Below are 14,907 nucleotides of genomic sequence, written 5' to 3'. Positions count from 1 at the left end.
TGGATCTGTATGCCTGCATTCTCTAGCTCTGGGAATTTCTTAGCTATGATGTCTTTGACTGTGTTTTTTTCATTGGGATTGGTTTCCTGTGGTTCTGGCACTCCAATGATTCTTGTGTTGCTTCTCTTGTGGTCATCCCCTAGGACTCTAATTCGCTCTAGAGCCATTTTGAAATCTTTTGCCATCATTTATTGTTGCCTATATGCTTTCTGCAAGTCATCTTCAAGCTCGGATACTAGTATGGCAACCCCAGGTTTTCTGAGGGAGTTGTTTGCTTGCAGGATTGTTTTCCATCCTTTGACTTTGAGTCTGTGTTTGCTCTGACTGTTCAGGTGTGTTTCTTGTAGGCAGCAGAATGTTGGGTTTTGTTTCCGAATCCATTTTGCCACTCTGTGTCTTTTAATTGGTGCATTTAGGCCATTGACATTGAGAGGGATTATTTTCATGGGATTTTGTGTCATCTTTCTGCGGGGTTTGTTGTTCTTGTAGGGCTTTGCCTTACAAAAGCCCCTTTAGTCCTTCTTTTAAGCTTGGTTTTGAGTCTATGAAGTTCCTTAGTTGTTGTTTATCCATGAAATTTTGTATGGTTCCTTCGATTTTGAGTGAGAGTTTAGCCGGATAAAGAATTTGTGGTCAGGCGTTCATTTCATTGAGTTTTTTCACTATATCCCACCATTGTCTTCTGGCTTGGAGGGTTTCCTCTGATAAGTCTGCTGTGAATCTAAGGGGTGCTCCTTTGTATGTGATTTCTTTTTTTGACCTTGCTGCTTGCAGCATTGTGTCCCTATCCGTGGCATCCATCATTCTGACTATGATATGTCTTGGAGTCTTTTTATTGATGTCCCTTCTAGCTGGCACCCTTCTGGCTCCTAGGATCTGAACATCTGCATCATCCAGCTCTGGAAACTTTTCAGCAGTGATTTCTTTAACTGTGGATGTCTTGTTAGGTTTGCCTCCCTGTCCTTCTGGAACTCCAATGATTCTTATGTTATTCCTCTTGGCATCATCCCCTAGGTCTCTGATTCGCCCTAGAGCTATTTTAAGATCTTTTTCAATTGTTTGTTGTAGCCTGTGGGATTTCTGTTGCTCAATTTCAAGCTCACTAATTCTTTCTTCAGCTGTAGCCATTCTACTGTTGAGGGCTCCAACTGTTTTTTATTTCGTCTACAGTGTCTTTTATTCGTGACATTTCTGAATGTAGCTTTCCTATTTCTGCTCTCATTTCTTCCCGTAATTTCTTCACTGACTGCTGCACCATTTCTTTAAGTTCGATGAACATTCTCAGAATTTCTTCTCTGAGTTCTTTATCAGAGAGATCACATTTGTGGGAACCCCTGCTGAGGCTTCTGGACTCTTTTCTTCATCCTCTCCTTGCTGTGGGGATTTGCGCTGTTTCTTCATGATGTCACGGTTGTATGGTGGTGGGACCTTCCAGTTCACTAGAGCTAATCTCTCTTTTCGTGAGTTTTCTATATTTTGGTGCAATTGGAGTAGGCTAGTGGTTAATTTAGCCTTTTGTGTTTGAGGTAACTGGGGAGATCTCCGAAAGTTAGTTAATGGGGATTGCGACATCTGTCAAGTACATTAGAACAGGGGAAAATAACTGGAGCCTTGTGAGCAGCCGCTGCTCCCGGCGACCACGCCCACTACCAAAGAGGCCACGCCCCATGTTGGCCACTGGTCACTGGCTGGAGTTGGGGTCCCGGGGCTGTGCTCACAGCATGGGCACCCACGGCTGGGAAGCTCAGTGAGGGAAAGAGACGCACCTGGATGAGGAAGCAGGAGGCGCAGGTTCAGTCGCTGCAAGGGGCGGAATCCCTGTCCGCTGGACACTGGCTGGAGATGGGGTTTGGGGGCCACGCGTGCAGCGTGCGGGCACCGACGGCTGGGAAGCTCAGTAAAAATATTTTAATTTTGAATGGAAAAAATTTGTTCCAATTTGAGTCCATTTTTAAAAAAAGACGCTAATCTTCATTTCTGTTATTCTTTATTCCATTCTAAGTTGGAAACCCAGTAATGAAGAGATTTGCTTTATATATTTTTTGAGACTTGCTTTTAATATTATGGATAATTTATGACCAGATCTGGAACCAGCCCGGCCTTTTTCCCTCTTGACTGTATGCATTTACATTTATGCATATGTGTACAGACACTTGGACATGCATACACATGCATGCAAAGTGCTCAGAGCAGCTCTACCTCCAGTTCCACTAAATGTGACAGTAACAAGGTGACACTTGCAGAGACCCTGACTCATAAGGGTGAGGATTATGCTCATTAGGGAGCATATTCAGGTCCAAAGGAGAACTTGAGACCACCCTTGAGAAAATAGTTATCTTGAAGACACCCTAATTCCTCATCTCATATAGACCATGGTATCCCCAGAGCAGCCTTCTCTCTGCCTGAGATATGTATCATGTTGTTGAGCTCTACCTATAACACAGCTGCATTTCTAGTTACCAAAGAGCAGCTTGTATGTGCCAGGGTGTAAAGTGAAGCCGGCGGAATGGGCTGGGTGCGGAGTGAGTTCTATGAAAGTGTGGTATTCCTTCAGCCGTCTCCACTCTTCAGTGGACTCTGCTCTTTCAGACACTCTATTATTCCAATAGTTTCCTCCTAGCCAGCCTGCATTCAACTTTCCTTGCTCTGTGATGTACACCAGAGAGCTAGTGCTGGACCATCGAATTATCCTGGTGCTGGTATATATCTCTGCTGCTTATTTGCATAATAGTCATATAATAGTACAGGAAGCTCACTTCTCAGGCACTGGACTGCCCAAGAAGCTATATGAAATGAGTGCTCTTTGTCACAAGCCTCAAAGATTTTAGACATTGCAGATTTTTATTTATCTGTATTTATTGTTTCCAATAAGGTAAAAAGATGAAAAATGATTTTTAAATGGGATTGAGAGGCAGAATCTTAAACATCAAAAATTATAGAATGAAATACCTCTAAACTCCTGTGGCACCTACCTTTTTTCCTCTTTGTTCTTAATAACATACGTTTTTTTTTTTTATTGTTTTAAGCTTTATTGTAGTCCAGGGAATAAGGGTCTAATGTAATTTAAATTTATGGTAGATGTTCAGAGTTACTGCACACCCCATCACCTATGTGGCCTTGACGCATCTCTTTGTCACTTCCAGCCTATATTCCTTTCCCCCATTATTTGCGGATTGCCAGTTATGGCTCAGGGGCATATTGTCACCTCCCTGAGCCCCATGTGCTCAAGAATCTCCACTTACACTCCTATGTTATTTCCTGGCAACCTGTTTGTCTCCTCATCTTCCCCAAAACCAGCACTCTCAGGTCTGCATTCTAGTGCTTGAGGTTTATTATCGATTTATATTGTCCATACTCTTGATTTGTTTCCTTTTATATCATAAATGAGTGAGATCACGCTAGATTTATTCTTCTAGCTTATTTCATTCAGAATGATACCCTGCAGTTCCATCCCAGTTTCCATGGACTGCATGACTTTTTTTGCTTCTAGCAGTTACATAGTATTCCTTTATGAATATATGTCACAACTTTTTATCCACACCTCCATAGTTGGCACTTGGGTTATCTCCATATCCTGGCTGTTGTACTGAGAGCTACAATGAACATAGGTGTGCATATACCTTTCCCCCTGCTGGAGTACTTATATTGTGAGTCTGGCATACCCAAGAGTCTATGTACCACAGGTATCAACTAAACTTCAGGAGCCCCAGCATGAAACATCTTCTGACTATTCAAAGTGAACACTTAGACTTTCATCCTTTCTTTATTATCAGTGTAGGTAGTATAAAGGGACCTGAATCATTCATCTCCAGATCATGCACATTTGCCTCTGGATGGGGCTGAGAGAAAGTATAGCGGGTAGGGCACTGACCTTGCACACAAATGCACTGTAGCACTGTGGCACTGTCATCCCATTGTTCATCGATTGGCTTGAGCAGGCACCAGTAACGACTCCATTGTGAGACTTGTTACTGTTTTTGGCATATTGAATATGCCACGGGTAGCTTGCCAGGCTCTGCCATGAGGGTGGGATTCTCGGTAGCTTACTGGGCTCTCCAAGAGGGACAGAGGAATCGAACCCGCATCAGCCCTAAGGCAAATGCCCTACCCACTGTGCTATCGCTCCAGTCCAGGACTGCACATGCACTACACACTGACTGTACACAAATGACCCAAGTTCAATTTCGGCTGACCAGAGTTCAGTCTGTAGCATCACATATGGTCCCCTGAGCACTTTCGGGACTAAGCCCAGAGCACCACCAGGTGTTACCCCAAAACAAACAGACAACATTTGCCTCTAGAAAGTAATGTTTTGGCACTAGACTCAGCAGTGGTCACAGGTCACTCCTATCTCGGTTGATGGGTGTCTTTACTGGAGGTGATCATGGGAACATGTGCTCCTAGGGATGAAACCTGGGCCTCCTACAAGCTGAGCACACACTCCAGCTTTTTATGCTCTCTCTCTAGTCCCTACAAGGTAATATTATTTTCAAAATTTGTGAGAATTGTCATAGCCTCATTGTCTCTCTCCTGACCTCCTGAACTATAAGTCTAACTGCCCTGTGCTTGAAACTCAAAAGGCTCTCAGAATTGTATTAACAAAAAAAATATAACCCTTATATCTCCATCCCTACTGAATGCGTCACCTGTCCTTTTAGGTAGTACCCGTGATGGACCCTTTTATTACAGCACCCAAGGACCATGCTAGGATGTTCTTCAGCCTCTCCTCATTCACTGCTATACAAGCCACTTTGTGTCCTCCATCCTGATCTTAAGAGCTCTCTAGTGAGGTCTTTTCATTCTGCGACTCCACAGCCAGTCCTCGTGGTGTTCTCATGTTTGCACACCTGGATTACTAAAACAGCCTCCAGACTGTTGTCTCTGCCTCATCTGGCAGATGGGACTCCAACCCACGTGCCACACTGTTATTAAAACTCAGGTGATACCTACTGCTTAGCTTTTAGACCTTCATCAACATCTTTCTGTCCATAGTGTATAGTCCCAAGTTTCCTGAAGCCAGAGCCCAGGCCTTTCAAGGTCAACCTCCATCTGCAGCAGTATCTTCTCTTCAGGGAACATCATGTGCTTCTCCAAAAGTACAGCTGAGGAGCTTTCAAAGCCTCCATCTCACAAAGATGTCCTACAGTTCTGCCTTTAATCTCTCTCCTTTGATGCCTATACCTCACTTCTTTTACCTGGCTAATTGCTATGACTTAGCATTAAATTCAGCTGAGTTCCTCTGGGAAACCTTCTCTGTTCTCTTTCCCCATACTATCAAGGGTGAGTGCCATACCTCTGTACTCCCTTTTGTTATCCTATTTTGGCTTCAGTATTATTTGAGGTGTAATTTAAATGAAGGCATGTGCCATGATGTGCGAAGGTCCACAGCTTGCTTCACACTGGCCTTTTATCTTATTCTGAGAACCACATTTTAGTTATATGTTTCTTAGTATACATTGTTTAGTTATAAGTTACATGTTTAGTTATATATAGCTTTAGACCATTCCTGGCACATCATGACTCTTTTTCTGAATTTTGGTTGAATACTACTGGGAAAGTACCGAGAATGCTGGTCTGTCTCCAGGAAGTCTGGTGCAATTATGGCTGGTTCTCCACCTGCACTTGTGCTCAACCACTTCCTGTTCTACTGTGCCCTTGTAGCCTTAGGCCCATCCAAACATAGGATACAGCAAGACTCTTCTCCAAAGTTTTCCCATCTTTCCTGAATGTGTTTCTGGGCTGCTTTTGTCAAAAATTTGCATATAGGTGGATCAACATAGAAAGTATCATGTTAAGTGAAATAAGTCAGAAAGAGAGGGACAGACATAGAAAGATTGCACTCATTTGTACAATGAGTAACAGAATGGGAGAACAACACCCAAGAATAATAGAGATAAGGACCAGGAGGATTACCCCACAGCTTAGAAGCCAGCCTCGCATACTGGGAGAAAAGGCAGCTCAGATAGAGAAGGGACCACCAAGTAAAGGGTGCTAGGAGGGCCTGCTTGGGATGGGAGATGCGGGCTGAAAGTAGGGTATAGACCAAACATGATGGCCACTCAATACCTCTATTGCAAACCACAACACCCAAAAGGAGAGAGAGAGAGAGAGAGAGAGAGAGAGAGAGAGAGAGAGAGAGAGAGAGAGAGCAAAAGGGAATGCTCTGCCACAGAGGCGGGGTGGGGTAGAGGGGACTGGGTGAGAGTGGTGCTCCCACCACTGAGATGCTGGGACCATTGGTGGTAGAAAATGGGCACTGGTGGAGGGATGCGTACTCGACCATTGTATGACTGAAATGCAAGCATGAAAATTTGTAAGTCTGTAACTGTACCTCATGGTGATTCACTAATAAAAAATTTAATAAAAAATTATAGAAAATTCCAATATAGAGGATTTCTTGGCTCAGGTATTAAGGAAAGTCCAGAAATGTTGAGAAACAAAGTGGCATTTAGGCAATTCTCAGTGAATACTATGCCAGTTTCCAACCATTATTTTGGCTGCTCCCTTATCAACCCGTTGGCTTCACCTTCAAGTAGAATGGCTGCAGAAATTTGAGTGCCACGTGGTAGCATAGTAGAAAGGAAGCTGTATCTAAAGAACTTGAGCTCTGTTTCCCATGAAGCTTCCAGCATATTTCCTGTCCTATTTTATACTTAACTGGTTATTTTTAAAAAAATAGAAATATTCCTATTTCTGAAACAACCCCACTGGGAAAAGACATGTAATCACTGGCTTCGGTGTGCTATAATAAGTAGCATTATAATATAATATCATTCAATGATCAGGCCTTCTCTGAAACAGAGATTCTGGTCAACTTATTTTTTTCAAGAATTTTTTGGAAGTTGGGCTATACCTGACAGTGCTTACAGACTATTTCAGGTTCTTAGTTCATGTGTCACCTCTGTCAGTGCTCTGGGGACCATATGAGATATTGGGGAGGGGTTGAAATCATGATTTGATGAATGCAAGACAAGCACCTTAACATCAGTTCTGTCACTCCACCATCTCTGGTCAACTAAGTCTGTTAATGTGTGCAGTCTGCCTTGTGTAGAAATGAAAAGTGAAAACAAAGGTGTAGTGACATGGTTCATTGTCCATTCTCCTAAGTAGTGTTTACTCCTAAGTACTTCTGTCTTCAAAATCTGCTTCTGGTTTGGGATGGGTTATTGCAGAAATTACTGAATTATGAGACTGTGGAATGACATGCAAAGATCATCCAATTCAGAGTCAACTCAATGATATGTGTGGTTGGGCAGAGTATAAGTGGTTGGGACATGTTAGGATTTCCTGGTGCTTCATGTAAGTATTTCTTTTATCTTCAGAGTAATAAGGAATGGAGCAATCTGCTCCTCCCTGAATCTCACTCTCTTATGTGTCCCTAAAGCAAGCACTGGGCCCTTTTGATGCATTGTCAAGGTTTATATGAGGGTAATGAACATATTCCTCTCTGCCCTGATTTTCTTACTCATTTCTTCTGTTTCAGGTATATAGAAACTAGAGAGAGTTGAAAGTATGTGCTTTCAACAGGGCTGTGACCCACCCTGACACTTGAGAAGATGATTTGTTCTCACAGGACTGAAAGTTGGGGCTGGTAGATTTCTGATTTCTCTGCTTCTTCTCATCCCACCTAGATGTTCGACTGGATAAGCCACAACAAGGAGTTATTTCTCCAGAGCCATACAGAGATTGGAGTCAGCTACCAGCATGCCCTAGACCTCCAGACGCAACACAATCACTTTGCCATGAACTCTATGGTGAGTGGAAGGATCATTTTCCACACTATCTCTGGGAATGAAAGAGTGGTGAAGGGGGTGGGGAGGTCTTTAGGGAGAGGAGAAGGAACAACAGGAGCAGACTTCTAGTCTGAGTATGAATGAGGAACTCTGAGTTTGCAGACACTTTAGTATTCCCATACAGCTTCGGAAACATGTAAGATACATGACCAACCAGCTATTCCTGTGGCAGATCATGGCTCCATATCTGCCTCTGGGTCCTGCTTCGTGGGATGGAAAGGAAGTTAATGTGATAGCATTATCTCTGAATATGGTTGTGAGGGATGGTCTCCAGTTCCACCCCCACTGACTTAACCAGCCTTCTTCCATCTCTGCAATGTATGACTTGCTGAGATGAGACCATGAGGAACCTTAGGTGGGGGCACATTGGTAATGTTGGTAATGTTTGCATGACTGGGAAATTTAGATTGCTGAAGAGGAGCCTTACAGCACACACAATTTCTGCCTTCAGATATGTGTAAAACTGCTTTTGGGAGAATGTAATAGAATTGTGTTGTTCTAGGAGACCAGACTGTTCAGGAGATACATGGTGGTTGATGTGGGGAAACTGGGCGTAACTCGGGGTGCGATGCATTTCGGGTTAGTGAACTCCCCATGATGGAGAGCAGACACTGACTTAGATTTGCTAGATCTATGACCACAAAGAATTTATCTCTGTTTCAGTTTCTTCATCTGAAAATAAAAATGAAAGTTTTCTTATAACCTCTTGTGAAGCTAAGGAATTAATTAAAATGTGATTAGAGTTGTGCCTGGTACATAATAAGTTATCAGTAAATAAAGCATAATGATAATGGTATAAGAGTCTGTCTAGATAACAAGAAATCTGTCATTCCTGTAAACCTAACACTTTTGGATACTTTGCTTTTCCGCTTGTTCATCTTGAGACTTTATTTTAAAATCTTATCTGTCCCATAGTGCACTGCATTTGAAATACTTGTAGCCTAAGTATGCCTCAGTTTCTCTCTCTCTATCCACTGTGTAGCTTTTCCTCTTATACTACTGGTCCAAAAGAATAATTGCACCATTCCTCACACAGTTGGCAAAGCTCGTAACAAAAGATACCTTGGCTCCAGAATACTTTCATCTAGAAGTAACATTTGCCACTTAAGCTCATATTAGAACAATGCTTGGATTGTTCAAATTGCCTGGCTACCTGCACTAGTCACACAGTCTTGTCTTATTTTGGGGGTGGAACTGTAGGGTCCCATCAAATGTTTGGGGGGGAGGTAGTGTAATATTTTTGAGTAGCCCAGTTAACTGGCATAGGGACATGACAAGCCTACAGGAACATTGTGAGATTTACATAGTAAGATAACTATGATTGCTTGGTAGAAGATTATGGGATCAGACAGAAAAAACATCAACATTGATTGTATTGTTAGATGTAGCCAAAACACTGTCTTCTGTCTTCTCTTTCAACTAGTTTCCTATATTTCTGCCTCATTCCTGGCTCATTTTAGTCTCAGAGGAACAAGGCAATTGATCACAAGTGATTAAGAATATGAGCTCAAAATTAGTCAACTTTGATTATCTGTGTGCCTTGTGAATTTCCCTTCATGAATTTACAAATGCGAAGCCAGTCTTCAAGTCTCCCAACTGCCTGGCCCTCAGGCTGACAAATTCATTTTAATAAGATAAAAAGACAAACATAATTAAGGAGGTAAGTGCCTCAAGTCCCTCAAAACAATAAACTACAAAACTAAATAGAAAGGGGACTTGGCTTTGAATGAGCTACACCACTGCTCTTCTTTGTTTAACATGGAATTAATGACACAGCAAAAAAAAAATAGTTCTTATGACAAAAGACTATACTATTATGCTCCTCATTTTTACGGTTAAATTGAGAGAGAATATTTATTGAACTCTTCTGGAGCTGGTAGAGAAGGAAGCAAAGAGATAATATACAACAGCAAATTAGTGTGTTCCAGCTCATCTCGTGGTCTCCCGACCCTGAGAAAGTGTGTAGCATTTAGAGGCCCTTTTAGTCTGATTAAGTTGAATCTCTCTGCTGCAGGGCAAGGCAAGGGAAACCCTGGGATTGTTTGATCAAATTGCCTGGACACCAATGCATTCTTAGCACAGCCCGTGCCTTTGTTAACTAGGAGGCTTACAGGTTTGTTATTAAAAGGAACTTTTACAAGGAGGGATGTTGGAATCCCAGGCTGGTGAAAGGAGGGAATTATGGATTCCTTTTTTTCTGACCTGAATGATGGATGCTGCTGCCAAAAAAAACAGAGGAATGCTAGCAACTACTGCTGCAGCCCGGTGATACAGGAATGATGAGTTTCTCAGGACAATCGCAGTGTTGACTGTAAGTTCATGGACGCATTTCTTTTTTCTGTTTCTGAAAATTATACACACATCAGTACATATGACCACACATCCCTGTAGAATATCCTGTTTCCAGTGATTTTTTTGAATCCTATTTTACTGCTGAAATAAACCATGGATTTTTTACTGATCATTGATAGATCACAAACCCCTTTGGAATCTAATAGGTCTTCTTGCCAGTGATTTGTGTATGAAAACAATTTTTGTTTTACTTTGCTTATGAGCCACATTCCTGACTAGTACTCAGGGCTTACTCTGGGCTCTGTGCTCAAGAATCATTCCTGGGGCTGGAGAGATAGTACAGCAGGTAGGGCGTTTGCCTTGCAGAGGCCGACCCAGGTTCGATCCTCAGCATCCTATATGGTCCCCTGAGCACCACCAGGAGTAATTCCTGAGTGAATAGCCAGGAGTAACCCCTGAGCATTGCTGTATGTGACTCAAAAAGCCAAAAGTAAAAAAGAGCTCAAGGGGGCCGGAGCGATAGTACAGCGGGTAGGGCGTTTGCCTTGCATGCGGCCGACCCGGGTTCGATCCCCGGCATCCCATATGGTCCCCCAAGCACCGCCAGGAGTAATTCCTGAGTGCAGAGCCAGGAGTAACCCCTGAGCATCACTGGGTGTGACCCAAAAAGCAAAAAAAAAAAAAAAGAGCTCAAAACAAATCACTCCTGGAGGGACTTGGGAGCATAGGGGATACCCAGGATCAAACCCTGGTCTAGAATTTTCAAGATAAATGCCCTACCAGCTGTATTATAACTTCCAGCCCAAGTTTTAAAGACAATTTTTTAAAATAAAGACAAGAAAATCCTAACAGTTACCAGTTGGCCTTCCAAATTTAACATCTCAAGAACCACATGTCTTCTTTATTCACTCATTCTAGAAATAATTAAGGATGAAACATTGTGCTTGTCTTTTGGCCTATAGTTGGTGAGCATAACAGATATTGTCTGTCCTTTTGAGTTTCTGATGAAGAAATAGATATTAATATCATAAGTAAGGATATAATTACAAATTAGACTTATGTTTAAAGAGTAAAGAGTAGTATGATAGACTATAACCAAAAAATCTCAGTTCACATGGAGTATCAGCTACATTTTCAACAATCACTATTGACTAGATATTCATTATTCATTTATTGACTGATATAAATGGTTTGTGGGTTAATGCTATAGTGTACAAAAATATCATTTGGAAAATGCCTGGGTAAATCATTTTATGAAATTATTTTTTGTGAAATGAAGTGAAAATTATCAACACATGATTTATCCAATTTTTTTTTTTTTTTTGCTTTTTGGGTCACACCCGGCGATACTCAGGGGTTACTCCTGGCTTTGTACTCAGGAATTACTCCTGGCAGTGCTTGGGGGACCATATGGGATGCCGGGGATCGAACCCGGGTCGGCCGCATGCAAGGCAAACGCCCTACCCACTGTGCTATCGCTCCGGCCCCTGATTTATCCAATTTTAAGTTTTGCTTTGTTTTTATGTATTTAGTTTTCTATAGTGGCTTAAGACTTAGCCCCAGCTAAGATGACCATTAGTGAGAAACAGTTGTATATTATTAAATCACAGAGGAAAAATCATGCATTTCCTAAATTTTACCTATAAATGGGTATCATTCAAGATTATCAATTATTAATATCAGTTTGGGATTAATACCCTACTGCATATAGTACACATGCAATTTGGGAGAAAAATGGTTAAAATTGGTTTATCTCTGGCTTTTTGTTATAACGTGCTTTTTAAAGTTCCTACTGGGTAATCTATTCTTTCAATCTTCAAATTATCACAAGGTAGCTCACCTACAAAACCCAGTAGGCAAATATTAACAGACATCTTACAGTGCCTCAGGAAGCCAAGCTTCCTGAGTTCTTGGAGGTCCTCTTCTTTCACATTTGTACCTTTTGGTATAAAAGCCTTCCCCATAAATCCTCCTGAATGTGGCATTTCCACTGATGGAGGTGTGGGCAGATGAATCTAGAGCTGGATTATGATATGCAGCAGAACAACCATGTCGCCATCCATGTTCTATTTCTTCAGAAAATGGACACTCAAGGATGTACATATAAATATAATGAAGTCTTATTTGCAGTTTTAATTAGCCAGTTCTTAGAAAAGAAAGTTAATGGTTCCTGTGTAGAGTTTTAAAATATTAAATGTATTTTCTGATTGCAACTGTTGGAGCGATAGCACAGCGGGTAGGGTGTTTGTCTTGCATGTGGCCGACCTGGGTTCGATTCTTTTGTCCCTTTTGGAGAGCCAGCAAGCTACTGATAGTATCCAGCCTGCACGGCAGAGCCTGGCAAGCTACCCATGGCATATTCAGTATGCCAAAAACAGTAACAATAAGTCTCATAATGGAGATGTCCTGGTGCCCGCTCAAGCAAATCAATGAACAATGGGACGACGGTGCTACAGTGCTACAGACTGCAACTGTGAGCATTCACATTGATGATCTCCATGTGTAGCTGGATGGTAGAAATTCTTACTATTATGGCATATTTGATGGCTGCTTTATTTTCTATTAATTTGCTCACCAGAGGCACATATTGCCCCTTGATGGTGTGTCAGTTAAACCAATTGCAGCAGAACTGTGCTGCTGTCAATTTTTAGGGAAAGTTACAAATAGTAGTACCAAGGAAAGGCCATGGCTGGTCCAGGAGAAACGAAAGTTTTGAGGCATGTCTACATGTCTGAGATACCATTCCCTGGGATCTGCTGGCATCTTCCATTCTTGATATTCCCAAATCCTGATTCTGCAGCACTTTCTCAGCTCCAAATGGGCACTACTCCCTTTAATGATAGTTCTGGGCTGCTTTTGTAAAAAACATAAACACACATTCACTATTCTGATGCCTAAAGGTGCCAGCACCTCAACTTGCCATAACTGAAAAAGCCCCTTACTAGCATAAAATTTGTTTAGAAAGGTAAGAAACTCTATAAGATAGGTGCTGCTCTCCCCCCGAAAAAAAAAAAAACCCACAATCGTGAGCTTGCTAAAATGCACATTTACGTGTGGTTTATTCCTCAGTCCTAGAAATTTCCAGGGAAGAAGAAACCTACATTTTAAAAAAGCTTATTTGCACCTTGAAGTTGGAGAAAGAACTATTGTTCTATGAAAATCTGTATGCAGAAAATAGTCACTCCCCCAAGGCACAGACTCATCTACACTGAAAACATGAGATCTAAATTACAACAGATTAAACAAAACTGGAAACATGAGGTCTAAGCAGCAACCGCTGAAACTTTGTAGTGTGCCTGTTGTAACGTTGACAGGTGGAATGGGATAGGAGTTGGAATGGGGAGGGAATATGAGAACACCAGTGGGGAAAGTGACTCTGGTGGTGGGATTGGTGTTGAAATATCAAATATTAAAACACAAATTATCAATGTCTTTGTAAATAACAGTTCTTCAATTAAAAAATAATAAATAAACAACTACAATCATGGAACTTTAAAATATGCCTGTCAAGGTATCAGGTAGGAGAGGCAGGAGGGAGCATGGGTATCGTGGTGGAAGAAAGTTGCCAAAGGTGGTAGAATTGTTGTTGGAATACTCCAAGACTCAACTATCAATAACTTTGCAATCACAGTTCTTTAAATAAAGCATTTTTAAAAAATAAAGTCTAACTGTCTATCATGGCTATCATGAAGTCTAACTGTCCGCTTTCAGCATGAGTACCACAGACTGACTCTCCAGAGAAGCTGTTAAAAATTATTTTAAAACAACCACGTAAAATCTCAGGAAATGGTCCTAAGTGCATACAGGAAAATTAAGAAGTATTTGTTTAAGGAAACCTTTCATATGATCTATCTCTCTCTCCCCCCTTTCTCTTTCTTTCTCTTTCTTCCTCCCTTCCTCCCTCCCTCCGTCTCTCTCTCCTTCTCTCCCTCTCCCTAGTTCAATAAAATAGAAACTGCACTTCCGACTGATGCAACCAAGGTTGCTGATGCAACACAAGGCTTCCTGCTGCAAACTTCCACTTGGGGCATTTCTTATCCTTATCAAACCTATCTGTCACTGAGGCTAAGTTCTGAGTGATTGTGGATAAGAAGTGGAGACTCCTGCATACCCTCCACTTTTGTAACACAAGCTCTGCTGTAAGACTGAGAATTCTAGCTTCCTAGTATTTTGCTTGGTCCAGTTCTTAAAGAAGAGAATCCGTTCTGGAATAGGCTAACCAAAAAAACTTAAACCCATTTAACCCTTCGACTCTTTAAAAAATAATTATTTTTATAAAATTGTCTTCGTTTGAAGGCTGCATGCTGAAAGTAGACTATAGACCGAACATGATGGCTACTCAATACCTCTATTGCAAACTACAACATCCAACAGGAGAGAGAACAAATGGGAATGCCCTGATGTAGAGGCAGGGTGGAGGGTGGGGGGTTATGGTGGAGGTTGTGGGAGGGATACTGGGACCATTGGTGGAGGAGAATGGGCACTGGTGGAGGGATCTAAAAAAAAGACAAAAAAAAGTTCACATTGATTTATTACATTCAATATTCCAACACCAATCCCACCACCTACACCTTCCCACTACCAGTATTTCCTCTTTTCCTAACCATCATCTAAGCCTGGCCCGATAGCAGGTCATAAATAATTTATTTTGTATTGCTTATTAAGATTAGTTCACTTAAAAGTGATCAAAAGAGGTTTCCTTAAAAGAAAGTGTGAAGACTGTTATATCTCAGACTGGAGCCATTAAGCTCTTGCATAAAAGATTACTAACATGTTGTTTATAGGTAGAGCCTTCTGCTTTATGTCTCATCCAGTGTGGTGT

The 14,907-nt window shown here is 41.6% G+C and overlaps 1 protein-coding gene across 25 annotated transcripts in view; it reads left to right on the top strand.

The window, feature by feature from the left end:
* The window catches only part of KALRN (kalirin RhoGEF kinase), an 809,955-nt gene that overhangs the window by 344,269 nt on the left and 450,779 nt on the right, over positions 1-14,907 (top strand). For all 25 annotated transcript variants that reach the window (XM_055128078.1, XM_055128085.1, XM_055128081.1 and 22 more), the window contains exon 6: positions 7,632-7,754. In XM_055128078.1, coding sequence (XP_054984053.1) covers positions 7,632-7,754 — 123 coding nt within the window. The remainder of the gene's footprint in view (positions 1-7,631; positions 7,755-14,907) is intronic.

The sequence above is a fragment of the Sorex araneus genome, chromosome 2, assembly GCF_027595985.1.
Source record: "Sorex araneus isolate mSorAra2 chromosome 2, mSorAra2.pri, whole genome shotgun sequence".
NCBI lineage: Eukaryota > Metazoa > Chordata > Mammalia > Eulipotyphla > Soricidae > Sorex > Sorex araneus.
The sequence above is the reverse complement of the archived record's forward strand: the minus strand, read 5'-3'. Positions and strand labels throughout refer to the sequence as shown.